The 27,236-nt window shown below is 50.6% G+C and overlaps 1 protein-coding gene across 6 annotated transcripts in view; it reads right to left on the bottom strand.

The window, feature by feature from the left end:
- The window catches only part of LOC121439584 (DNA (cytosine-5)-methyltransferase 3A), a 136,259-nt gene that overhangs the window by 64,319 nt on the left and 44,704 nt on the right, over positions 1 to 27,236 (bottom strand). For 5 of the 6 annotated variants that reach the window (XM_041640099.1, XM_041640097.1, XM_041640096.1 and 2 more), the window contains exons 2-3: positions 15,753 to 15,993; positions 1,390 to 1,494 (exon numbers count right to left, since the gene is read on the bottom strand). In XM_041640099.1, the coding sequence (XP_041496033.1) occupies positions 1,390 to 1,494; positions 15,753 to 15,815 (168 nt within the window). In that variant the 5' untranslated portion in view covers positions 15,816 to 15,993. Of the gene's footprint in view, positions 1 to 1,389; positions 1,495 to 15,752; positions 15,994 to 17,626; positions 17,726 to 27,236 lie in introns of those variants that run through there. The other variant, XM_041640098.1, reaches the window with a different exon arrangement.

The following is a 27,236-nucleotide window of genomic DNA, read 5'->3' as shown; positions in this document are numbered from 1 at the left end:
AATCTGTGACTGCCGTGGTACCCATGCTCAGCAGCAGCTGGTAGAGACTGGGTCACGCACCTCGCTGTCACTGCACTCTAGAAGGAAAGCATCCTGCCTGTCCTTCTCAGTGGCAAGTACAAGCTCATAAAGGTGGTGAGCTGTGAAGCTGGCATTTGAACCCAGGTCTTCTGGATTCCAAAGACAGGATTTTTCTCTCTGCAATGAAGCCGGATCCAGGCATGGGCTGAATGACTCCCTTCCAGTCCCCATTCTGCAAGTTATTTCCTTATACCCTCTGACCCAGACTTTCCCCCTCTCTCAGTGTGGTGCCTTCCTTTTGATTTTAGACCGACAAATTGGAGTCAAGGGGTCACTGCCTCTTTATTTGTTACAGGTGGTGGCTCTGGGTCCTCAGCAACTAACTAGAGTGGAGAAATTTGTTCTGCAGATTACAGGCTGAGGCGCCTCAGGGGGGACAAGGGTGTGCCTACAGTCACAGGGGGCCAGCTGCCCCTTTGCACACCTTCACCCCCCAAGGTGCTCTCAGGTGAGAGTGGGGCAGAAGTACCTGGGAGATCTGCCAGTGCCGCCTGCAGCAAACCGGAAATTCTTCTGAACTCTCCTTTCATCCTTCCATTGTCAAGTGAATTTTTCATTACAGGCCATAAAATATCCATGTGTGCTTTATTATGAAAATGTCCTAAATGACTTACCAGCTAGTCCCCTAACTCCCGCTCTTCCCTAGACCTACTTTCCTACCTAGCTGTGCAAAAATCGCTGTTCCCTGCCTTGCCTGCCTCCCTCCCCCCCCCCCCCCCCCATCCTCCTGCTCTGAGTTTACCGTTCTCTGCTGGAAGGGCTAAGAGAAAGGAACCAGCTGGCCTTCTGCTGGGAAATAATTATCTACCAAAGTTAGGCATGAGGGAGGCCGGCTCTTCCAGCCCACAGCTTCACCACACCCCCAGCTCTCTCCATCTTGAGTAGACCCGGAGCTCCCCAAGACCTCAGCAGCATGGCTCCTTGAAGGAGGAGCTTGTGGGCGTCAGGAGGACCTGCACCCCTCCTGCAGAAGCGCAACATCCCTTCCTTTCTCTGGAACCAGGCTCTGACCTCGAGTCCTTTCCTCCAAAGTTCCCTTCCTGGGAGCAGAGGGACCTGCAGGGGCCCTTCTGGAGGGAAGCCAGGGGTCAGAGCCTGGCTGAAATCTTAGCTCCCATACCCACCAGCCAAGTTCCCTGGCCTCTAGTTCAAAACTGCAGGAAAATAGGGAAAGACAAGGTGTTCGGGAGGCTCAAAGAATGGAGAATCCAGCAAAGCCCTGCAGCTGGCCTTAATATCCCGAGGCCTTAGACACACATCGCCGCTGTCCACAGCACAGGAACGGGTAGCGTGAAAGAGGACACTCACCGGTGGGTGCTTGCGCTTCCGGCCAGGCCTCCCCACCTTCCGGGCCGTGGTGCTGGGTTCCTGGCGCTCTTCCTTGCCACGATTCTCCTCCTGTTCCTCTCCTTCCTGTGGGCACAGACACACCCGGTAAGTCAGAGCTGACCCAAGAGGCACTGTGTTCCAGGCTAGCTGGCCTGGCATTGGCCTCCTCCTGTCCTAATTCCACAACAGTCGCACATGCAGGGCTGTGCCATGCTGTCCCCACCCTTCCTGGATGGTAAAGCTGAGCTCCATCCAGATACATCCGGATCTCCATCTGCATACAGCTGGGGCAGATGATGTGCCTAGCAGGCACAAGACCCTAGGTTCAACCCCTAGCATTGACCAAATAAAAAAACTGGGTAAGACCTACAGGGCCCCCAGGAACCACACTCTCTGTGTGTGTATTTTAATTTTTTTGTTTTGTTTAAGATAGGGTCTCAGCTGGGCAGTGGTGGCACACATCTTTAATCCCAGCATTTGGGAGGCAGAGACAGGGGGATCTCAGTGAGTTAAAGGCCAGCTTAGTCTACAAAAAATGTTCCAGAACAGCCTGGAATATTACACAGGGAAACCCTGTCTCAAAAAACAAAACAAAACAAACAAAAAAGACAGGGTCTCTTGAATTTGCTATGTAGACGAGGCCTCAAAGGAAACCATCTGCTTCTGCCTCTTGAATGTCAGGATTAAAGGTGTTTGCCCCATGCTCAGCTCCCTTTTTGATTTTTTTTTTTCTTCAAAAGGGTTTTTCTGTGTAGTCCTGGCTGGCCTGAACTGTAGACCAGGCTGACCTCAAACTCAGAGATCCATTCCCTCTGCCTCCCGAGTGCTGGGATTAAAGGCTTGCGCCACCACTGCCCAGCTGTGATAAATAAATCTTAGAAAAAAAAAAAAGTGTGTGCCACCACCACTCTGCTTCCTTTTTGATTTTTAAGACAGGACCTCATTTAGCTCAGATTAGGCTCAAACTCCCTATGTAGCCAGGGATGACCCTGAACTACTACGTCCATCTCCGGGTGCTGGGCATGAGCCACCACACTTGGCTTTAACCATACTCCTTTTCTTTCTTCATGTGTAGGTGCACGTGTGTATGTTGTATGTGCATGCACGTGTGTGGAAACTTTAGGTGTTTTCTTCAATTGCTCTTCATCTTTTTTTTTTTTCCTCCAAGACAGGGTTTCTCAGTATAGACTTGACTATTCTGGAGCTCACCCTTTAGACCGGGCTGGTCTCAAACTCACAGAGATCCGCCTGCCTCTGCCTTTGATGCTGGGATTAAAGGTATGCATTACCACTGCCCAGCTTGCTCTCTACTTTTTAAAAAATAATAAGAATTATTACATATAGGGTCAGGTGGTGGTGACTAACACCTTTAATTCCTAGCACTCAGGAGGCAGAGGCAGGTAGACCTCTGTGAGTTCGAGGTCAGCCTGGTCTACAGAGTGAGTTCCAGGACAGCCAGGGCTACACAGAGAAACCCTGCCTCAAAAAACCAAACCAAAAAGTACTACACATATTATTTGTGTGTGTGTGACTGTACACACATGCACCACAGTGTACATGAGAAGGTCAGAGGCCTTTCAGCTGACTGTCTCCACCATGCTGGATGTTGAACTCGGGTGGTCAGGCTTTGGGTCAAGTGATTTTTATCCAATGAACCATATCGCAATCCTAAACCTTCCTTACCTTTTGAGACCGGGTCTTCTCAGTGAACTCAATGGCACAGCTCAAATGGCTGTCAAGCACTTCCTGACTATGTCTCCCCAATGCTGGCGTTACAGCTATGCACTTCTCACCCAGCATTTATGTGGGTGCTGGGAAATCTGACCTCAGGTCCTCGTGTTGCATAGCAAGAACTTTACCCACTGAGCCATCTCCCTTGCCCCCATATTTTCCTAATCACTAGACCATAACACAAGGCTTTGGTAATGGATTTATTTCTGAGTCTCTTTGGTTTGGGTGTTAGGTACTGAACCCAGGACATCCTATCTGCTAGGGAAGTGCTCTACCCCTGAGCCATATTCCCAGACCACAGTAGCTTTTATTTAGATGAAGAAAAAAAATCTAAAAAGGAGCAAGCTATTTAATGAATCTTTATCGAAAACAAGACAACATGAGAAGAAACAGTCAATTTAGTGATGTTGTTTATAGTGCATACAGTACTCAAAATGCAGGCCTCTGTGCAGAATGCAGGAATTTCGTTCAGGCTGTAAATACCTCTTAGTCCATGTGGCCTGGCCCTGATATGTCATCATTCTACAGAAGCGTCCTGGAGACCATGGTACCCCTTGATCCTTCTCACTCATAAAGTTTTGTTTGCTTTGTTTCCATCTGTCAAAACCTACTCAGGGCCAAGACCTCTGGGCTTTACCTCCTGGGGCAGAGTTGCATGCCTAGAAAGTCCTGCTTCACTGCTCCAGCCTGGCCACAAACCACCTACAAGTCCCTTTTGACTCAGCAGACTCCAGCATGACTAACCACTGGCAGAAACAATGTTGGGGAAGGGGAAAGCGCCCTGGACCCAGCTGAAGAATAGTAAGTTGCTCCCCAAGCACCACATGGTATTAGTAGCTGAAAATGGCTTTGCAGATCTCACTGAAGAGCCAAGCCACAGAGACATGGTACCATGGACAGAGAAGGTGAGGATGCCCAGTTTCCTAGAGATTTGAGATGGTCCTCCACATCCTACTCAACTTTCATTTTCTGCGATTTCAAAATAGTCTGTGGTTCACCACATTAATTTTCAGGTATTAGTAGGGCATGCAATGAAGACCTACTGTGACCAATCTCAGGCATCCGACAGACAACAAAGAGCACCCTTGACCTTTATACCCGTCTGCCCACTCACCCATCCATCCATCCATCCATCCATCCATCCATCCATCCATCATCTACTCAAGGCATGTCTGGGAAGAAGACAATCACAGCTCAGGTTCTAACAATCCTCTGAAGAATGTGAGTGGAGATGACAGACAGGCATACCTCAGCACCCGCTGGTGGGGACAGTCCAGCTTGCAGAGGAGACAGAATAGACAGAGGCACAGATGCCGTCTCAGGGCATTGTAGGGTCAAGGAAGGTCTGTTACTAGGCAAGAGACATCTGGCAAGAGGTCATCAGAGCTGGCTTTGGAGGGCACTGCCACTGGGCACTGCACAACGGCATGAGGACAGGGGGTTGGAGAAGGGCTGGAAAGGACCATGTTGGGAGTCCAGCCAAAAAGATTCCCTGTGAGGAGTCAGCAAGCAGAGGAGGGTCCAGTGTGGAGGGAGAGAATGCGCCAAGACCACTGTCTCTGGGAGTTCCTTTTAGGAGAGGCTGAGAAGAGGTGCTAGAAGGCTCTGGAGAGACAGGCAACAGAAGGGGGACTCAGAGGGATCTCAAAGGACCTGCCATGGGTAGCCCAAGGTCATATGCCCAAGAGAAGCCAGGTTGTTGACTCAGAACTGTCTCCCAGGGTTCTAAAGATATCCCTGCAAGAAAGGGTTGCTGGGGATACACAGACCAAATCTGAACCATGCAGCTCAGAGTGTGAGGGTCACTGTGGGATGGCAACTTTGGGAGTGAGGTATTGCTTTAGGTTTGATTCTACCACAGCTTGTTTCCACCTTTATAAAACCATGAGGAGGTGGTAGACATGGCACAGGACCTGCCGCAGACTACAGCAGGTCCGGGGCTCCTGTTTCCTCATCTGGGATCCTGCTCTGAGCCTCAGTTCCTTATTCACAAGATGAGGTGAGAACGTGGCCATTCTGCCTGCCTCTCGGGGTACTAAAGTGAACAATGGCAGGGCTGCTGTCTATTTGTTTGCTGTTTCTTCCTCAGAGCCTAGGATGGATCCTGGAAGAACTACCTGGGATTTGAACTATTTCTTTAGTAAACTACATTTATTAGTTACTGGTTTGGGATTTGACCACCTAGATTTCGTTAGGAAAATCAGAGAGTGAAAGCCAACCTTGTCTTTAATCAGGAAAAAAAAAAAAAAAAAAAGGTGACCACCACATAGCGATGACCAAAATCCAAAGTGGGCTAGATTGGTAGACTTGCCTAGTGTGCTTGAAACTGTGGCTGGATCCCTAGCACCGCACAAACCAGGCGTGGTAGGACATGCCTATAACCCCAGCACATGGGAGGTTATCCTTGGTTAAAAGGAGCGTTCAAAACCATCGGAGACCTTGACCAAAACAAAAATGGAAATTGAACCAAACCAGAGACACTTGGCCTTTTGGCACAGCCCCGCCCCTGTCCTCACAACTCACAGCAAACATCATGCTATATGGCTGTGGCCCACAGCTTCACCCCAGACAAGCTGCTCAGGCACGCTCCACACACTCAGTACACTCTTGCCACTGCCGATTCAAGGTAACCCAGCCCGGGAAGAAGGGGCCACCTCTCCAGAACCTGGAGAGTACCAGGCGGAGGCTATGTGCCAGTGCCAGGCCCGAACCTTATGCCCAGCATGAAGCAAGCTGTGCACAGACCTCCCAGACTTCAGAATCTACGTCCAGGCTTGGCTCCCACCTTCCCTGGTGGCTCAGAAGTACAGCTCTGTGGGAAGCAAGTTATCAGCATAACATTCTAAAATGGAGGGCGTGCTCTGCTCCGGGCCCGCCTGTGGTTCCTGCTGCTGGGCAGGGGCTGAGACACTGAGTGGATGAACAGATGGCCCGGGCCATGCCCTCAGTGACTCCAGGGAGGTGTATCAAGTGGTTTATTCTCGCATGGGTCAGGGGCCTGTTTTACAGTGTCTGTGCTGATGGGTTACGGAAAGGAATGCGAGGCATGCTTCTCAAATCTGTAAGCAGCACTGAATGAAGGGCATCTCTAATACTGAAATGCAAGAATCTGAGCGGCAGTAACCTGAGCATGTGGAAACAGCAACACATTTAGTGGGAACAGATTAGAGTCCAGGTTGGCCTCCTCATCTGTCAGGTTAGGAGATTCAGTTAGTCACTTTTAAGAGCGGGGGTGGGGGTGGGGGGACACAGAAATTATAAATGGGAATTTGGAAAGCAGGGCTGGGTGAGCAGGGTCTTCCTGTGCTCTGTGCTTCCTAGTCACCTCCGACTTACCATCTTCTCCACAGCCTGCTTTCCTCATCCGTAAAATGGGGATCAAATTTACTTCACAGTGACAGCATGACAATAAGTAAGGGGACAGATGAACACTGGCACGTGACAGTCACTGGGGAACTGTTCGCTTCCTCCTGCCTCCATACAGTCTGGCCATGTTTCACAGGCCAGCATCCCCAGCACCCCACCCCCCACCCCTCCTGGCCTCCAGCAAATCCCAGCTCTCTCCTCCATGTGCAGCCATCACTCTCGAGCAGACAGATCCCAACATCTGGCTGCTGCCGTTGCTATGGTGAGCTATGCGGATGCTGGGGCTCCCCTTTCCCAAATTGGAAGGTGGATTATGTCATTCTACAGAGCTTAAGCCTCCTCTGAGGGGAACCCCAGGGGCCTGCAGGATCAAATCCAGCTCCTAGTTCTTGCAAAGGTCCCCTGGGCTCTTGCTTGAAAGAAAGCCTGTGTCTCCTTTCCATTCCAGGGCCCCGACACAGGCAGCAGGTGCAGAAGCGGCTGCTTCCCCAGGCATCTAGGCATAGTTATTTCTTCTGTCTGAACCACCTTTCCTGAAGGCTGCCCAGTCTCACTTCCTGGGCTTGTGTCCCCTGGTCTTCCTCTTGTCCCTACCTAGACTGAATAGGTAGATCCTGACAGAAGGGTGTCTATGTTTTTAATGCCTGCTCCATAGGAGTTCAACCTGGTTATCATGCTGACTACGAGCTTCTTAAAGGAAGCAACCAGAGCTGTTGTTTATTTTTGGTTTTGGAGGCAGAGTCTCAAACTTGCAATCCTGCCTTGGCCTCCCAATGCTAGGATTATAAGCATACACTACTATGCTGGGCCAATCGGGACTTCTTGGGAGGTAGAGGCAGGAGGATCAGAAGTTCTAGGCTAGCCTAGAGTACTTGAGAGCCTGTTTCAAAACCCCAAAACAAAATGAAGAAAGGCCTAGGCTGGTGCGCTTACACAAGACAGACACTGGAAACCCTTGGATGAGTGACTACCACACAGCGGATACTCAGGAAAGAATAGAGTCCACATACACAAATGAGATGCGCGCACAAACCTACAAACCACAAATACACAGTGCGCAGGGCTCCGGAGACACAGAGATCTTTGTTTCCATAGTCACAAACAGGATGATTATGGTTTTAGCCCAGCCTGGCCTAAAACTCATTATGTAGCCCAGGCTTGCCTCAAATTTAACACCAATCCTCCTGCCTTACCCTCTGAAGGACTGATAACAGGCATGAGCCACCACACCTGTGTTCTTTTCCATATGTTACTGTTTGTTGGGGAGGCCCTCAGGGTGTGACTCGGGGTGTCCACAATTCCCTGGTCCTGCTGCCTTCATCTCCCAAGTGTCAGGATTACAGGCATATGACACAATCCCAAATGTATCTTCCATACCTTAACACAATGGTCACTTTCCAGTTCTGGAGTCTTTACAGCGTGTGGGCACCTTCAGCAAGGGCGTCCTTCTAGATCAAGTGGTTCCCGTCAGCCTCTCTCTAAACTTCGGAGGCTACGGTTTGACCCACATTTTAGTGCAGCTCATGGGATGGATTATTTTAAGTCACACACAACTTTGTCTGATAAGCTTGGCTATGCCAACAATAATCACTAACACGTGTATAATACAGCAGAATCCACATACTCTTTTTTGTTGTTGGGTTTTGAAACAGGCTCTCAAGTATCAGAGGCTGGTCTTGAACTTCTGGTCCTCCTTCCTCTACCTCCTGACATTGGGATTATAGGTCTGCATTACTATGTCAGGCTGTTTCATTTTATTCTTCTGATTTACAGGAACCAGACTGGGTGTCATGTTTTCCCATGACACAGGTGGTAAACAAGAGAGACTATGAGATTCTTGGAAGGCGGAGAGGCATGCGAGAAGGCCTTCAAAACAAACGGCTCCACCTTCTCACTCCCAGCCTGTGGGTCTTTCCAATGTAGCTGCCATTATATCCCCCTATGCCATGTTCTACACACACACGTGCAAGCACACACAGCAAAAACATGAGTGAGGCACACTGACAACACACCTGATATTCACTGGCACACATACACACTTATTCATGCTTGCCTCTTCATTCCTAGACACAGGTACCCTTGTCCCACAAAGAGATATTTTGCCAGAAGCCCCTTCTCAAAACAGAAAGACATCCATGCTCCTGTCAGTGCTTAGACCAGAAGCCACTGACCCAGAATCTGCTGATCGGATGCCTCAAGTTGGTGTTTGAGTCAAGGGGATGAACGTGCCAGATCTAGCCAACTACCTGCCCAGGCCTCCCCGGACAATAAGCATGTACCGTCTTTGCCAGCTGGCTGGTCTCCCAGGGGCTGTCTGTGGCTGTGGAATTCGATGAAAAGAATTGTCCTCTGCAGGAGGCGAAGCCCTGCCCCGGCCGCCAGAGCATCCTATGGCGGGAGCCCTAGCAGGGCACGGCAGACCTGTACAAAACATGCACAGCTCTCACACGCACACATTCACACACAGACATGCCTTGTCCCCCGACAGATGTGGTTCTGACTACAGCCACCTCTGAAAGCTCATTAGCCTTTTGTTTCAATGATTCGACTGTAGTCGGCAAACATTCGGTGGCTTCGTGGGATAAATACTGATGGAAATTGTCCCTTCTAGCCAAAGGCCACATCCCTGGAGACAGGAGACCTGTCTTAGTGTCCCTTTGTGGTTCCCTATAGATTATGGGTATTTGTACATAGCAGGTGCTTCATACATGTTAAAGAGTTAGCAATAGTTTTGCCCTGCCAGGGCATCCATCCTGCCTCCACAAGCCTGCCTCACTTACTTCTGGAACAAACACAAACACAGTGGGCTGGATCTCACCCTCCACCAGCAGGCGAGGCAATAGGGATATGATAAAAATATCCACTGAGTACCTCCTAGGTCCTGGATACGAATGGACGCAGTCTCGAGCAGGAGATGACATAGAAACAAGCCCATGGCTGAGGCAATGCTGCGGTCTAGGGTGGAACAGCTGGCAACCAACCCTGTGGGCACTACACCCACTCATGCCTGCTCCTTCAGCAGCCCACCCTGATGGCCACCTGACCTCTGTCAAGTTCCCTAGCATCCTTTGGATCCCAACCTGTGGAATGGGGATAAAGGCAGCAGGCATCTCCCAGGCTACTATGAACAGCTGTGTTTAAAGGATATGCCTGAATGATCTGCCACATCATACAATGAAGTAAGATGCCTATGGCTGACACCTTAGCTGTCCTGCGGCACTGCAAAGGTAGCCACGGGTACAACCAGGCCTCCTGGGCCCAGGCCAAGTGACAGGGCAGAGGGGTCATTTCCTGTCCTAGGACACTCACTAGTTAAGGTCAGCTCTTCATGCTCCCTCTACATCACTGAGTCCAGTCTTCCCTACACTTACCCTACGGAACCTGCTTTCCTAACAGGGCTGAGTTCTGATCCTCACCTTATCATTTACAGCAGGAAGGACCCAAGTGATGACAGTCCTGGCTGGAGGCCCTGCGCAGGCTCCTGGAGCTATGCATGGCAGGCTATAGACCTCACTGCCACTTGCCTTGGTTTCCCTTCTGTCCCATGCATACAGGGACCTCAGGCCTTTTGTGCCTGCAGACCTGGAGAAGAGCTTCTCCTCACAATTCTGGCTCAGAGAGGGCTCCAGGCCACACTCAACACATCCCACCCTGGCTCCCTTCCCCCAAAGCCCCAAGGGGCCTACCTCCAAAAGGGGGCAGGAAGACAGGTAGGGGTGGAGGCAAGCAGGCAGGCCACAAGCAGAGGGACGAGTGATAGTTATCTAAAATCTAGATTAATTAGGCTAGCTTACTATGTAGCAGGTCCCTAGGTTAATCAATCACTCACACGCGCCATTTCCTTGAAGCATCCCAGGCAGTCCTGGAGCTGGCTCGGCGCTGAGTCATGCATGAGAGCCCTGATGTGAATCCAGGTCGGTCTCCAGGCCTGGCTGACCCCGCCCAAGGCCTTTCTGACAGCATGGCTACACTGGATGGCTCATAGCATCTATCTTTAAAGAATTTTAGACAATATAAGCCAAAGCCTGGGTCCTGGTCAGCTCTAGCGGACCACGTACATCAGAAGCCTGCCACAAGTGCCAAGCAGTCAATTACTCCACTAAGTAGAAATGTACAAGTCATTACCATGTGGGAAGGAAAAAAAAAAAATCAACTTTTCTCTATTTAAACATACTCTAGGGATGGAGGTGGGGAGATGGCTCAGTGGCTAAAAGTGTTCATTGCTTTTTCAGAGGACCCGAGTTCTAATCCTAGCACTCACATTAGACAACTCACAACCAGCTGTAACTCCAGCTCCGAGGATGTGGCACCTCTAGCCGCCAGACCTCTACTCATATGTGGTATGCGCACACACATGTGGCACACGTACACACACACACGGCATATACACATACGCATGGCATGTACACACATACATGATATGCACACACACACGATTTAAAAATATGGTTTTGTTTTTTGTTTTTGTTTTTTTGTTTCTTGAGACAGGATTTCTCTGTGTAGCTTTGGAGCCTGTCCTGGAACTCTCTTTGTAGACCAGGTTGGCCTCGAACTCACAGCGATCCTCTGCCTCCCAAGTGCTGGGATTAAAGTCATGTGCCACCACTGCCCGGTAAAATAAATGATATTGAAAAAATTAAATTAAGGAGGCAAGAGAAATGGCTCAGTGGTTAAGAGCACTGGTTGCTCTTCCAGAGGACCCAGGTTTAATTCCCAGCACCCACATGGCAGCTCACAATTGTCTGTAACTCTAGTCGTAGGGAATATGACACTCTCACAGAGACATACATGCAAGCAAAACACCAAAAATTTTTTTTTTAAATAAAAATATAAAAGTCCTCTAGAGATGCTCTTCAGAGGAGCCCCTAAGGAGCTGCCAGCCCTGAGTGAGCATGGAGGGAAATCTAAGCAAACACAGGCAGAGGAGCCCCGGAATGTTCCATGTTCCTGAAGACTGTGGACCCGCAAAAAAAGCCAGGATTTTAGGCTGGCAAGGACCTCACCCAAGGATGCCCTGAGCTCTGTGTCACACTGAGGAAGAGCTCAGTGCCAAGAGAGCCCTGTACTTGCCAGGCCTCTGGGCTGGAAGAGGGAGGTAAGAAAAGAGCCCTAGTCTTAGCCCCATGTACACCTACACACACACACACACACACACTCATGCACACACTTTTGAACTTTCCAGCACAAATCCACACTATTGCAGTCTCCTCCACCCCACAACAGGAAGGGCAGGAGGGGTAAGCTGCCTGACGATCGGCCCGACTGCCATGGCATGGCCTTACCATCTTTATTCCCTCCTATCCCTGTCCTTCACTAGTCCTCCAGGACCATCTGGTCTACCTTGCAGACTTGTGGAACTGAGCTGAGTTAGAAGCTCCTGGAAAGGTAAGGAAGTCTGAAGACAGGGTTGGAGGGAGGAAGAAAAACAATACATCCAAAGAGTAAGGGATGTGGAGAAGTGAGATGCCCATAGTAGTGTCTGCAATGAGGAAGATTGTGTGTGTGTGTGTGTGCGCGCGCGCGCGCGTGTGCATGCATGTGTATGTGTCCACATTCCTACAGGAGCAGAAGTGCCTTTGACATCCACAAGGGAAGAGCTACACAAACCCTCAACTTTCATTGTAAATGAACACCCTTGAATCTGCAGCAGGAGAAACCCCTGCAACACTTCTGGGCAGCACAGCTGGAAGCCGCTGCTCACTCCACCCCCCTTCATCTGGGAGGACCCTGAATAGCACCCTGGGAGACTTCAGAGCAGTGGCTTAGCATTTCCAAGCTTCAATTTAGTTCTTAATAAGAGACTATCATAAGAATATCAGTGCCTTTGGGGTAACTGCAAGAAATAAAATAATGCATGTGGCGTATCTAGCAAACAATCAATGCTCAATGCATCTTGGCCACAAAGTATCTGAAGCCAGAGCAAAGGAAGCAGGCAGGTAATGGAAAGAGCCTAGGGCCTAGACCCTGCCTACTCCAGTTCATATGTGGGGTCTGAGGAAGCCCCTGAATGTTTTTGTTCCTTCCCCTCCATAGGGATGACATGTACTTCCATTTCCCCTCTGAGTTCCTTGACTCTCTACTTACCTCTTAGAGCCCCAGCCCTGTGCTATAGACTCATTTACCAATGCACTGCTCCCAATCCCCCCATGAGCCCCTCTGCTCTCAGCCTCCCCAAGCAGCAACCCCTGCCCAGCTCATAGATGGCAAAATGCAAGAATAGGGTTACTTCTATAGTCCCCTCTGTGTCCTCTGAGGCAAGCACAGCCCCTTTTGTCTTTCACCTCAACTGCACCCCACCTGTCTGGCCCTGGGCTCCCTGGTGGAGTCTCATGCCTCTTGGCTCCCATCCACGGCATTCTTTCTACTTCATGCCGCTGCAGACGCTGGGCAATCATGTGCAAGAGAAGGGCAGTAGACCTCACCCTCCCGGGCTGTGGGTGACAGACCCCTAGGGTCCCTTCCCCAGAGCTCTCAACTCTGCAGGTCAGGCAGGGGCTTGCACTATGCAGTTCCTCATGTTGGCAGGGAATGCTGAGCGGTTGGTTTGGGAGTCACATCTGAGTCACTCTGGTCTCCTGTAAACTGTAACCCATGAGAGTACAGTCAGGGCTTTCCCGGAGAGGAGGGTGATCGAGGAAGCAGCCAGCAGGAGAGAGGAGGCAAAAGCATGGCCCAGGAAGGGCACAAATGGTATCTGGAGGCAGCAAGGATAAGGCTAGACAAGCAGGTGGGGCTGGTGAATGAAAGGGCCAGCAGGAGCCTCACCCCTGCCCTCAGGCTCAGCAGATGGCTCCATTGTGCCAGGTGTCTGCGGCACCTCTGGAGGTTCTTTGGCTATAGAGCAAAGTCCATGTCCCCCATATGCAGCTACACAATGTCCTTGCCCTAGGCTGGCTTTTAAGGACCATTATGGCAACTGTCAGTGTCTCTACCTGCCTTTACCAGGTGTCTGTGAGCTGCAGCTGGAGCCAGTCCATAGGTGCTAGGGAGGGGTGCCAGGTGAGCTAGCACATGTGCTGTGGGTGTAGGTGGTTAGAAAGGAGGCCCAGCCAGGCCCCAGCCTTTGTCTATCCAGATTGCTGTCATCTTTTGGTATAATGGCCCCTGCCAGTATGTGAGTATGCTCGCTCTATCAGTCCCGTGATCTAGGGCTGGGTGTGTGCTTGTTGCCACCCGAGCCAGAGTAGTTACTATGGGTAGATAATAATAGCAATCGTAATCCCTCATAATTGAACCAGACTTTGCTGTCTGCAGGGCACTTCCCTGCCCGTGACCTCATCTGACTTCCACAGGCACCCTGTAAGACAGACAAGGCTGGAGTCACTATCCCCAGTTTCCAGCTGAGCAAACACAAGCCCAGAGAGCCTGAAGTCACATCTCCCACAAGTGGCAGCCCCAGGGCTGGGGCCTGGGACTTCTGACTCCTTTTAGTGTTCTTCCTCTGCTCCATGCAGAATTATCACAATACAGAGACCACCTGCCTTGCAGGATGGGGTGCACAGTCCAACAACAGGAGTCTGCCCCATCTGTGCGGGTGTCTGAAGTATGTGAAGGGGTGTCAGCATCCATCAGAGCGTGGAGCCAGGGCAGAGGAGGCTCAGTGTCACCCAGTCTAGCAGAGACACAAAGCCAGGCCCAAGGAAAGGGGGAATTAGCTATAGCACAGCTGCCATTGCAGAATACGGGAGACTGTAAGAATCTGTGCACTGTTTGAGTTCAGAGCAAGAGGAATTGAGGTAGCTTACAGGGAACTTAGATTGTCTAATCATTTCCCATGGGGTTAGAAGGGAGAGGCTGGAGGGCTGGGGATGTCGCCCAGTAAGCAGAGTATTTGCCAGGCACACACTAGGCTGGGTTTGAACACTGCATAAGCCAGCTGAAATAGCACAAGCCTAGTCCAGCACTCAGGAGGTAGAGATGGGAGGATCAGAGTTCAAGGTCATTCTTTGCTACAATAGGGCATTTAAGGCCAGCTTGAACTGCGTAAGACCAGTACAAAAGAGGGGAGTGGGTGAACTGAGAGCTCCCAAGAACCCAGTTCAGAGGCAGAGATGATTCCTGCCTTGTCAGTACATATGTCTACACACGTGTGCATACACACATACAAACACATACACACGTGCGCACACACACACAGAGCAATGTGCAGGGTTGCAGGCTGGGGCTCTGGACTTTTCGTGTGCACACCTATCTGTAGGTGTGTATATTGGGGGTGGGACCCTTGTGTACATCAAGACTATGGGTGGCTATGGTAAGGTAAGATCCAGGAGCCAAGAGACCAGATCCCCATTTGGGCTTACCAGAAGCTCAGCAACCCCTTCTGTAAATCAGGGCCACCTGTCTTACCTCACATGCCTCAAGGGTTGTCACCAGGACAAAGGAACGATGATGGAACACACCAAGAACACAGAGACACACATGCACATTAAGGATGAACGAAGCAGGAAGGAGCCAAATACAGGTGAAGAGGACTCCCAGCTGCTGCCCTTGCTCAGGGGCCCCACACCTGAGCCATGGCCAGCCCTTGTCAGAAGAATAAACCTCACACTTCTCCCAGAGGCTCAGAACTGACCCTTGAAGAGGCACAGACTCCAGGGTTGGAGCTTCCGGCCCCAGGTCTAAGGTAACTTTTGTGGTCCCTTCAGGGGTTCCCACCCTTCTGATGAAATCCCTTTACTGACCCAACCGGGAGCTTAGTAAAATGTCACCTCTCATGGGACTCTGAAAACACAGAAGTCACTGGTTCCATGGCCTAGAGCCACATCAAGGACTACCCAGCGATACTCGCTTTGGAGCTTGGGTAGGTGGTGACATCATTATCTCCAAAGGTTGATGATGTCACTTGGTCCTGAACATCTGCACACAGCCACGTGCGTGATTGTCTGTGTGGGTTGATCACCTCATGTCTACAGTGCCCCAGAAAGCTACTGAATACAACGGGGAAACAGGCAGATCCAACACAGAGGTGCAGTGGCTTACCTGACATTATACAGGGCAGATCCAAAAAGAAATCCAGGTTTTTGGGATTCCCCTACATGGACAACCCCTCAATGAGGCACCTCCGCCGAGAGCTTGAGTCTGTGCTCAAAGACCACCGTGATAACAGTGGTCCTAGAACCAGGACTACCTGGGTTAAGAGCCCCGTCTCACCTCAGAATTTAACCTCTCATAATGTGGGGACAGGCCCTTCTCCCTCCCTGGACACCAGTCACAGGGTCCCCCAAAGAGCCAAGTGGGCTGCTCACCTTTCTATCATCTTCCCGCTCCAGAGAGGAGCTGCTGGTGTCCCCGGGGCCGCTGGAGGGCATTGCTGGCAGCTGGGCAGTAGGAGGCAGGCTGGGGCTTCGTGGGTTCTGTGGAGCTGCTGGGCTTCAGAGATGGAGTTTTTGTGGTCTTTGTAAGCAAGAGCTAAAACTTAAGCATAGATCCTGATGTCAAGCCCCCAGGAGAGTTGCTGCCTCTGCACTGGCCTTCAGGTGGCTCTGCCTGTGGAGAGGAGAAGCTCATCAGCAGGGCACAGTCGGGTCCCTCCCAGGACTCCAGCCCAGGGCCAGCTGGGCCTCTGACCTCTCTTCTCTCACCCCAGCGTGAGAAACTGAGGCTGACTCCACCTCTTCTGAGGGCCTGGAGACTATGACAATCCCTTTCAGAAACTCAAAGGTGTAATGTGTGCCACTTCTGGGACTTCCAGAAGCCTCCCGCTCCTCCCTTCTCTGCTTTTCTTCCCCTGAACATTTCCGCAACCCTCCCTCCCACCCCAGCCAGTCCCTGGGAAACCCCAGTCACCAGAGGCCCCTAGCCCAGCTACATTTTCCTTCTAATCTGTCCTCACCCGACCCCCCCACCCCCACACTGCTCCTCGAGTGGAGGAGGAAGTGAGCAACAGCCACAGGATGTAGTGAAATGAATGTCACTTTGCTCAGCCTGCCCGGGACCAGCACCCCACTAACAAAGCTGAGGTCCTAATCCAGGCTGTTCTGGGATACAGGTTTGCTGGACTCTGGGTGCGAGAGGTGAGGCCTAAGGCCATAGCCTCACTGAAAGGCAGGCGAGTGCTCTCTGCAAGCCCCTCTAGTGGCCCCATTTGCCTCAGAACTGGTGGGCCTGAGAACACTCAGCTGTATTTTAGGGGCTTTTCTTCCTCCTCCAGGTGTGGGCCGCAAGCCAGTGAAATAACAAAGCCTGAGCCTCAGGCCACAGCTCAGGGTGGGTGTGTTACTGCGACAAATCAACCCCTTCACTCCGAGACACACGCAGAGGTTCCTGCTCCCCCCACCTAAGAGACATTGCCAAGCCCCTGCCTTGAGTGTGTGCCTGCCCGGGAGGGGATTGGCAGCAGTGGGAGAGTAGGAGGTAGGCTGGATGGGAGCCCACCCACACCCTTCCCCTTCCAGTTCCCTGTTCTGCTTCCCAGCTCCCCTCCCTGTTGGGCCTTTCCTCCCAGCCCCCTCTGCTAGGGCTCCCTGGAAAACCAGGAGCGGGAGCCCGCCCTGGCTTGGGTTTCCCAAGGGACTTGTTTCTTCCCTACAGATGTGACCGCTTGGGAGGTGGGTGCCCCAATTTGGGCTCTGTACTGGCAGTGGTGGGAGGAAGTTGGAGCGGGATGGGGCTATTTCAGAGCCAGGAGAGAAAAGGCCTCAGAGGTTAAAAATCAAGAAGAGGCTATGTCCAACAATGGCACCCTAGCCAGGCAGGCTCCGGGGAGGCGGCATCTTATCCCGACAGCACTAAGCTTGGCTAGGTACTGGGTTCTGTGAAGGTTGGCTGTCCAAATACCTGAGAGAGTGGCTGGCAATGAAGAGAGTGGCTGCACACCGTGACACCATACCTCGCTTGGAAAACTCCAAACACTTTCTTAGTTTACTGTTAAAGCTAAGGCTCAAACAGTTGGGATATGTCTGAGGTGCGAGCCAGATCTCATGACTGAACCCTGAGGGACTGAGTGCTCTTGGAAGCTAAGTCCCCCTTATCCCCAAGCCTACAGAAAATGCTCTCCACAGCAATAAAAGGAAAACAGATCCCACCCTGTACTCCAAGAGGTTTTCCTGCTGCCATTGGTCAATGAGTCCTCCCAAATCCTAGCTTCCCCTTGTGATCACAGTCCCTTCCATTCATACACCTCAAAGCCTTGAGAAGTGGTTGATAGCACCGAGGAGGTCAGTGGGAAAGAATGTTGGCCCCAGAGCCAGCAGATAAGGTCCTGACTGGGTTAGCTGAGTCCTAGGATGTCATCTGGCTCCCACCTGCCCGGCTGTTGGGACCTCACGGGCAACAGGAGAAGAGCTGCCAGCAGAATAGAGAGGTACTTTCAAGTGTCCCACAAAGGACACAGCCGAGGCACAAAGCAAGCAATGGGAATTAGTCTGAGCCATGGTCCAGAGAGACACAGGAGAACCTGAACTCGGGTTCTGGGAGAGGAGTCCCTGACCAGAGGGGGAAGGGAGGGGGTGAGCAGGAAAGGCAGAACAGCAGAGGGCACCAACCACAAGGGCAGTCACGCAGGAAAGGGAAAAAAAGGAAATGCTCTTGGGTCACCCACATCCCTGACAAGCGAGCTTCAAGAAAGGTCATCACAGAAAACGGTGGTCCTGGGTCACACCTCGGTCCCTTCGTGTTTCTCTGGAGATCTCAAAATCCCTCAGCATTATCTGAACTTCTGAAATCATTAGCATGGGACCAGGCAAGACCCCACTTAGCGGCCAAGGTCCAAGCCTGCACACAGCACTGCCCACCTGCTCCCGAGAGCCACATTCTTCTCCCAAGTTACCCTGTCTACAGGGGCCGTGAACTCCTGGGCCACTGTCCCAAGCTAGTAGCAGGCACAGAGCCTGCCTCAGTCTCTGGCAGTCCCCAGCACCTACAGCGTCCTCCTCATTCAGGCCAAGGCTGCCCAACAGGAATCCTCACCATGAGCTCAGCCATCACCACCAGCAACTTTTCTCTTCCCCTCAATACTTCTTCATGTCCATAGAGACCCTGAAGAATGTGTGTGTAACACCACCATGAAAGTGTTCATCCTTAGGGCTGGAGAGACTGATCAGTTAGTGTACTTGCTGCCCTTCCAGAGGACCCTGGTTCCCAGCACCCACACTAGGTACCTCAAAACAGCCTGTAACTCTCAGATCTGACATCCTCTTCTGGCCTCCGCAGGCACTGGTGTGCACACATACATGCATAAATGTGCACACATGCACACACAAATAAGTCCGTCTTTAGCAGGGAAACGCTCATCCTTGAACTCCTGATCCTTCTGCCTCCACCTTCCACGTGCTGGGATTTATCAGTCTGTCTACCACGGCTGATTGGTCCCTTGTGGCACATGCCAAGGACCCCACTAACTGAACTGTCCTGACAGAAGCTTTCGTTGTTGCCATTTTGTTTTCTGAGAGGGTCTAACATAGCTCAGGCTGCCCACAAGCTTTCTACACAGCTGAGAATTTGAGCTTCTGATCCTCCTGCCTCCACCACCAGGTGCTGAGATTACAGGTGTGTGCCACCATGCCTAGGGAGAGCTGTAATTCCAACTAGCCTCCACATTTTACCACCTTCTTCAGCCTCCAGACAGATCTTCTCTTTTAAAAGAAGATGTGAAATGACAAGAACAGACCAAACAGGAGAAAAGACATTACAAACAAAATTTCAAGACCGATGAGATTCTTAGGCTCGTCCTCCACTGGGCTGGAAAACAGCGGCAGCCAGGCCCAGATCTCCTCTAGAGCAAAGGCCTAAGGATGCAGCTCTTACGTCAGCACCATAATGGGGCCAGGACTGTCTGTCTGTCCACCAGTGTGAGCACCATAATGGGGCCAGGACTATCTGTCTGTCCACCAGTGTGAGCACCATAGTGGGGCCAGGACTTCATGTCTGGTCCACCAGTGTGAGCACCATAATGGGGCCAGGACTGTCTGTCTGTCCACCAGTGTGAGCACCACAGTGGGCATCCACCAGTGTGGATCTGAGAGCTGACAGCCTTCAGGCCAAGCTTCCAAACAACTTCTCTAGGTTAGTTGGTTGCGGTTGTCTATTTTAGCTTTTTGTTTGTTTTATTTTTGAGACAGGATCTTATTAAAATGCCCAAGCTGGCCTGGACCTTTCTATACGGCCTAGGATATCCTCAAACTAAAGATTTTTCTGCTTCTACCATGTGAGCGGTGATTTCAGGCATGAACCATCACACCTGGCCAATCCCTTGTTTATCACTTATTTATTTAGAGAAGGGTCTCACTGTGTAGCCCTCGCTGGATTGGTTTTTTTTGGTTTTTCGAGACAAGGTTTCTCTGTGGTTTTGGAGCCTGTCCTGGAACTAGCTCTTGTAGACCAGGCTGGTCTCGAATTCACAAAGATCCACCTGCCTCTGCCTCCCAAGTGCTGGGATTAAAGGCGTGCACCACCACTGCCCGGCCCTCGCTGGAATGGAACTGGCTATATAGACGAGGCTAATTTATAACTCACAGAGCCCTGTCTGCTTCTGCCTCCTGCAATCCCTGTTCTTAATCTAGAAAGGTCAACCAAAGGCCAATAGATGTTTCAGGAAAGTGTTTGACTTGGAAGATAGGGACCAGAATAAACAACATCAAACTGTGTGGAACAAAATACAAAGTTGGCAACATGAACATGGCAAAACAGAAAAGATGTCCTGTAGCCACAAAACAAAAAGGTGATGCTACTGAAAAAGAAATGTTAGAGAACAGAAAGAACTTCTAGGGGCTGGAGAGATGCACGGCTCAAGAGAGTCCACTGCTCTTAACTAGGACAGAGTTCAGCTCTCAGCATGCAGTGGAACAAGCTTTTGTACACTGTGACTATCTGTTGCTCTCTTGGTTTAATAAAGGACCAAAGGGCCAATAACTAGACAGGCAGAAGTTAGGCAAGACCTGCGGACTAAAAGAGAGGCTGGGAAGAAGGGTGGAGTTGCAAGCCAGATGCAGAGGAAGCAGGAGATGAGCATGCCGTACTTCCAAGTGTTAGAGCGTAGGTAAGAGATATGGTTAATTTAAGTTGAAAGAGCTAGCTAGTACCAAGCCTAAGCTATCGGCAAAGTATTTATAATTAATAATAAGTCTCTGTGTGATTATTTGCGAGCAGGCTGGTAGGACAGAAAACCCTGCCTATACTGCATTCACATCAACTGGCTTGCAACCACCTGTAACCCTAGTTTCTGGGAATGTGACACCTCTGGCTTCCTTGTATATCCACACACAGAGACACACATACTTACACATTGCTAAAAAAAGTAAATGCATCTTTGAAAAAAACTTCTAGAAATACAAAATCATGGTAGTAGAAATACAAAACTCAGTGGCTGACTAGAAATGAAATGATTTATCATATGATGCAGGATCTCACTAGCCCACTATCATAACCTCACGTATCCAAAAGAGATGAAAGATGTCAAAGAGACATCTGTACTCCCATATTTACCAAGGTGCTGTTTCTAATAGAGAATCAACCAACGGGTGACCAAATAAAAAGAAGACGGGATGTATGGCTGATCAGTATTGTTCAGTTACAAAACAATGGAATTGCCATTTGCAGCCACGTGGGAGGGTTAGGAGCACCTTAGAGTAAGAAATAAATCACTGGGTGGTGGTTACATACACCTTTAAAAAAATTTTTTTTTAATATTTATTTATTTATGCATGCAATATTCTTTCTGTGTGTATGCCTGAAGGCCAGACGAGGGCACCAGACCTCATTACAGATGGTTGTGAGCCACCATGTGGTTGCTGGGAATTGAACTCAGGACCTTTGGAAGAGCAGGCAATGCTCTTAACCGCTGAGCCATCTCTCCAGCCCCGGTTACACACACCTTTAATCCCAGCACTTGGGAGGCAGAACTCTATGAGTTCAAGGTCAGCTTGGTCTACAAAGAGAGTTCCAGGACAGCCAGGACTGTCATACAGAGAAACTGTTTTGGGGGGGGGGGGGGGAGAAGGAAGGAAGACAGACAGAAAGAAAAAGGAATCAGGCATGCCACAGGGCATTATTTACATGTAAAAGTTTGCCTAGCCAGGGTGGCACACGCCTTTAATCCCAGCATTTGGGAGGCAGAGACAGGCAGAGCTCTGTGAGTTTAAGGGACAGTCTGGACTACATAGCAAGTCCTGAGCTTACCGGAGCTACTCTGAGACCCTGCCTCAGGGAAGAGGAGAAAGCTGTTTTATATATTAGTCTCACAGAATAAAGGACAGAGTAGCAGCTACCAGAGGAGGGAGGAGGCGTGTGAGAGGATGAGAAAAGATGCTTAGTGGGTACCGGGGTACAGCTAGATACAAGTAAGAACTTTTTTAAAAAGTTTGTTTTAATGTGTATTGTGTACATGTGATTATGTATGTCACATGTGTGGGCTCCCTCAGAGGCCAAAGGAGGGTGCTGTATCGCCAGGAACTGGGTCCCAGGGCAACTATGGGTGGGTACCAGAAACAGAACTCAGGGCCTCTGCAAGAGCACTCCTAGCTGCTGAGCCATCTCCCAGGTTCGCGAGGAGGAACTTCCAGGCTCTGCAGCATGGGAGAGCGATGAGGAGTCTGACTGTTCCGTACACAAAGCGTGGGTGATGCCTGACATGGTAGCTATGCCAGTCCCTGCCCTATGAGCACGTTACCCAGAGTACTGAACCGCCACAATGCAGGCAGCAGAGGGGCTCTTTGGGTGGGGTGCTGGTTGAAGAGGCATATCAGGGAGTTCAGATCCCAGGAGTCCACGTAAAAGCTGGGCAGGTGCAGGAACACACTTGTCTGTAATCCCAGCACACGCCTGTCCCAGAAGATGGAGGTGGAGAGAACTACTAGAAGCTTGCTGGTCAGGCAGTGTTCCACATACACACACACATGTGCACACTTGAACACACATACATGCACCTAGGAACATGGAACATACACACATACATGCACCTAGGAACACGGAACATATACACAGACATGCACCCACTTGCCAAAATATCTGACAATGTGCACCCAAACCTGCGTGTAGAAAAATATTCATTATTTAATAGAAATGGCTCATTTTTTAAAAAAAGTGGACATGCTTGTGTATAACTGTCATCCCAGCTACTTGGGGGGCTGAGACAGGAGGTTTGCTATGAGTTTAAGGACAGTCTGATCAATATAGCAAATTTCAGGTCAGTCAAGTCTACATGGTAAGATACTGCCTAGGGGGGGGAGCAAAGGAAAAGAAACAGAGCTCACCTCTCCTGGTAGGGTGTTCACTCTGTCATTTCATCACTTAAGTGTGAGACTAGAATAAAGACACTTTCGGTCATACCAGGTCTCACACTCTATTGGAAGGAAGCTGGGAAAAAGTCTAGAATTCAGGGAACCAGCATGAGACAAGGGGAAGGGCTCTTTGTGAAGCTAAAGGAGCTACACAGAAATGCCCTGAATCAGGTGCAGGCCTGCCAGGCGATGCCACCGGCCGCTGGACCCGACCAGTGGTAGAGACTTCCTCTAGTCCTAGTCTACAGCCAGACCCAGGTGCGGCCTGGATTGAAGTATGGAGTCACGGGTCCTAGAGAACACGCTCCAACCAGGCGGACGAGCCTAGCAGGAGGAAAGCACAAAAACGGCTACCACCAACAGGTGGGGGGAGTGCCAAGGGTCACCGCAAAGGAGCATCACGTGTCAGCCATCACAGGCACATGCCTAGAGAACAGTGGACCCGACCGGGGTGAGTGAGTACAGATGTCCAAGGAAGCCATGCCATGGCTACGGTCTCTCTGCAAATCAAGCTGATGGCTATCAGGTGAGCAGTAGAAGAAATCAGCTGCGGGCACCAAGGAAACAAGGCCCGCCTTTAATCCCAGCGCAAGGCGGCAGAGGCGGGAGGAACTCTGAGTTTGAGGCCAGCCTGGGCTACAGAGTGAGCTCCAATAGCTAAGGCTACACAGAGAAACCCTGTCTCGAAGAAAGAAAGGAAGGAAGGAAGGAGGGAGGGAAGGAAGGAAAAAAAAGGAAAAGAAAACAAGGCAAGTGAAAAACAAGGCAACTAACTACTAACTACAGGGAAAAATGAAAACGAAACTAACTAGGCTCAGCTGTGAATAAGTCACATTGACATAGTAACACAAAATTAGTTATTTAAAAGAACAGGTTTCTTATCTGTTAGCCTGAGCATTAGAAGTCATAGTGGTTCTCGTAAGGCTAAGGCCAAGGTGCCGGCAGTTCTGCTTTCCTTCCTACAGACTCTAGGATGGAGAATCCACTTTCCCACTGTGCCAGCTTCTAGAGGTCCCTTCCATCTCCAAAGCTATCCCTGGGCATCAGTCCTTTTGTCCTGTCACTGACACTCTGCTCCTCCCTCCATCTTTCATTCTAAGAACCCTCGTGGTTACAGTGATGGATTCAGATAATCCAGGATAATCTCTCCATTTCAAGGTCTTTAATCACATCTGCCAGGTCCCTTTGATCATGTGAGGTAATATATCCATAGGTTCAGGGAATCAGAACATGGCCTTTTTTATTATGCCTGTCAGAAACAGACATCTACATATGTGAACGTAAGCACAATAGACATCTCTAAATTGGTGCTGGAAGGGTATTATATAATAATATAATATAAGCCTACTACAAAAACTGCTTCCGGTGGTTCCGGGGATAAAGGTGCTCGCCACCAAGCCCGATGACCTGAGTCTAACACCATGGGGGAGGGGGAGCACTGACCCCTGCAAGACGACCTCTACACACATGCCAGGTTGTGTGGATCCCCCCACCACACACACACACAAATAAATGTAATAATGTTTCAAAAGAGAATCTATTAAGGAGAAAAAAATCAATGAAAATATCTATATAGAGGGATCAAGAAGTGTTCATATGTGCAGAAGTAGGAGCTACAGGAACATAAAGTAAGATTGCCAGACACATCTGAAAGGATCCATAGTGGCTGCCTCTGAGAAGGCAGAGGAGTAGACAAGGGCTGCCTGCATCATCTTTGGTATTCTCCTGCTCCCTAGACCCTCTGTATGTACTGCTGATAGGAAAGACGACTTACCAGGAGAGACCAGGACTGGGGGAAAAGTCAAACTTCACCGCAGCCAATGGCGGTGCGTGGCCGCTATCTGTCCTCCAGAAATAGGAGCGGAGCTACAGTCATCCCCTTCTGTTGTTCTGTGAAATCAGCACAGCCTACAGAGCAACCACCCTCACAGCTCCACCACCAGCTACCTTCCTCCCGGCACGCACCCTGTCCCTCATGAAGTATCCATGGACAAACTCCCAGTCCAGCCCATGATATCACCTCACTTTCATCACTCCAAAACTGGGGGTGTCAGTGCTGAATACATCCCAACCACAGCTGTCCTCATCAGTCACACTTCAGATCAAAGCCCCACAATCCAGTCTCCTTCTGGGGCCTCAAGTTGGCCCCACCCACTGTCCCCAACACCATCTCCACCTTCCTCTCCAGGCTCAACCTCCTCAACAGCTCAGAACGGATGATGCCTTAGGTCCCTGCTCTCCCTTCGCTCCCACTTCAGCGAGGGCCTGTGTATCACTCAACCAAAATAACTCATCAGCACCCACAGACCTGAATCCTTGTTCTACCCAAACAGCCCAAAGTCAGAACCCCAAAGTCCCTCCCTCCCCACCTCCAGTCTTCTGGAGATTTCTGAAGGTTTTGATTGTGCTTGCATTCCCCCCACCTCCAGACCCCCTGTGGTGCGAGTGAACATGTGACCCAACAGAGCCAATCAGAGGCTTTACCTGAACTTTTTTTAAACCTATGCTACAGAAAGATGAGAAGAGCCAAAAGTGAGTCAGGGGGTTGCCAGTCAGTCTGGGAGATGAGCAGGCCCCAGAACACAGAGTCAGTGAATGGAGAAGTAACAGCAGTGTGGGCAATGCACGGGCCCACCTGAGGTGAGGAAGCTTCCTGCCCTGTGTGAGCCAGCCGCCTGACTCAGGAGCTGGTCTCAAGCTCTGGGAAGCCCTCCAGGATGCCAGGCTGGTCCAAACCCTGACCTTTTTTCTTTGAATCAGGTTGACCTCAGGTTCCTCAACTGCAAATGGAGGGAACAAAACTGAGGAAAGACTGAAAAAGTGATGAGCTGAAAATGCTTCCTCGAGAGCCTGGCACTGAGGAAACATCGATAAATCTTCACAATTATTAGAGTCTGACTCATCCACCCACAGATTTCTCTCCTTTCTCAAAATCCCTGGAGTGCCCACAAGTGGACGTCGCTCAACCAGAAGCTGTGCTCACTAAGCTCCTACGCCACGCCACACCACGCTCACGACGAGAGCTTTACGATGTCAACATTTCATTAATGCTCGCACAGCACCCCACCATCTGGAGTGGGAACTATTTTTATCCCCATTTCCCAGATGAGGAAAATGAGGTCTGGGAAGGCTCTTAAACTGCCCCAAGGTCACAGTAAGAGGACCAAGGCTCAAAGGCCACCCTGTCCATCACCGTCTCTCCTAATGAGCTCAGGACGTTTGCTTCCAGCCCATCTTACTCCTGGTTCAGTCTGCGGGCTGGCGGGGGTGGGATGCAACCGTAATCTAATGTAGTGCTCTGCCTGGCGGAGGAACTCATTTATTCATTCAGCTCTTTGCTGAGTGCCTGCCCCACGACAAGCACTGTGCTTGAGTGTGTGTTAATTGTTCCATTCAGTCCTTATAAGGAGTCTAAGAAGCAAGTTCTGTTGTTATCTGTGTTTTTAAGAAAGAACGGAGAATCCTAAGGACCGCAGCTGTGACCATCCAGGATCATGGATCCAGGTCCAGCCAACTCCACAGCCCTTGAAACAGGGCAGCACCCAGCACGGCACACTAAGCATAGACCCCAGCATCAAGGGTACCACTAGTGACCCTGAAAGACCCCAGCTCCTGCATAATGGCCCCACGGCTATTTCCTGTTTGAACTGGGAAAGAGGTCGAGGTGACTCCTGCGGATGATGAGCTTGTTCCCCCCCTCATCACCCCATCATCCACAAAGGTGGTCCAAGCAGAAAGCAAGTGGGGCAGCAGGGTTTCCCCCACCTCCGACCAAAGCCTCTGTGGGTCACAAGGCTGAGGCTGGGTAGAAGGGACAGGAGGAGGTCTTGGTTCTACTTTTGGGTGAGATGACATCACTGTCCCATTCGCTCCCACCTTCAGAAGTGTCACTGGCACAGCTCACCAGCTGCCCACAGGATACTGAAAGCCTCTGGTCCTGCCAGCCTATTCTCACTGCAGAGCCCGGCTGACTCAGGAGTCATCATGAAAGGATCTCATCCCCCCCCCCCCCCCCCAAACCAGAGCATTCACGAGCATGCTACACCTCCCGCCACTATGGCAGCCACAGGGGAGGGATGGATCTGAATCATAGACTCCTTTGCTTGCGCTAATGGTTACCATGACACAGCCCCTGAAGCAGAGAGAATAAAAGGTTTATGCCCAAAATAGATGCTGTGAAAGAGCTGGAATTGTTCTCAGGAGTCAACAGGAGCCACCACAGACTTCCATAAAAGAGCTCCTGTTGCGGAGTGTGGGGCACAAAAGACCCTCTCGTTGGCTATGTTGGTAGCAACCAAATAAATGGGCTTCCCATGGACTAAGTAAGGACTATGGGTGACCAAGCTTGAAGATCCATGGGAGATTCAGCATTGGTCCCTGACGAGTTCTGTGGCAGCTCCCACCCTCTTCAAGATGGCTCCAGAACCACAGCTGTGTATTGCTCTCACAGTTGCCAAGTACAGCGCCTCTAGCCTCTCTTCTCCAGACCCCTTCATCAGGCTCCTTCCTGCTCCC

This window comes from Microtus oregoni, unplaced genomic scaffold (genome assembly GCF_018167655.1).
Source record: "Microtus oregoni isolate MIOR12 unplaced genomic scaffold, Mior012 000062F_ref0000492, whole genome shotgun sequence".
Lineage (NCBI taxonomy): Eukaryota > Metazoa > Chordata > Mammalia > Rodentia > Cricetidae > Microtus > Microtus oregoni.
Note: the sequence above shows the minus strand (reverse complement) of the source record. Positions and strands in the feature narration are given on the sequence as shown.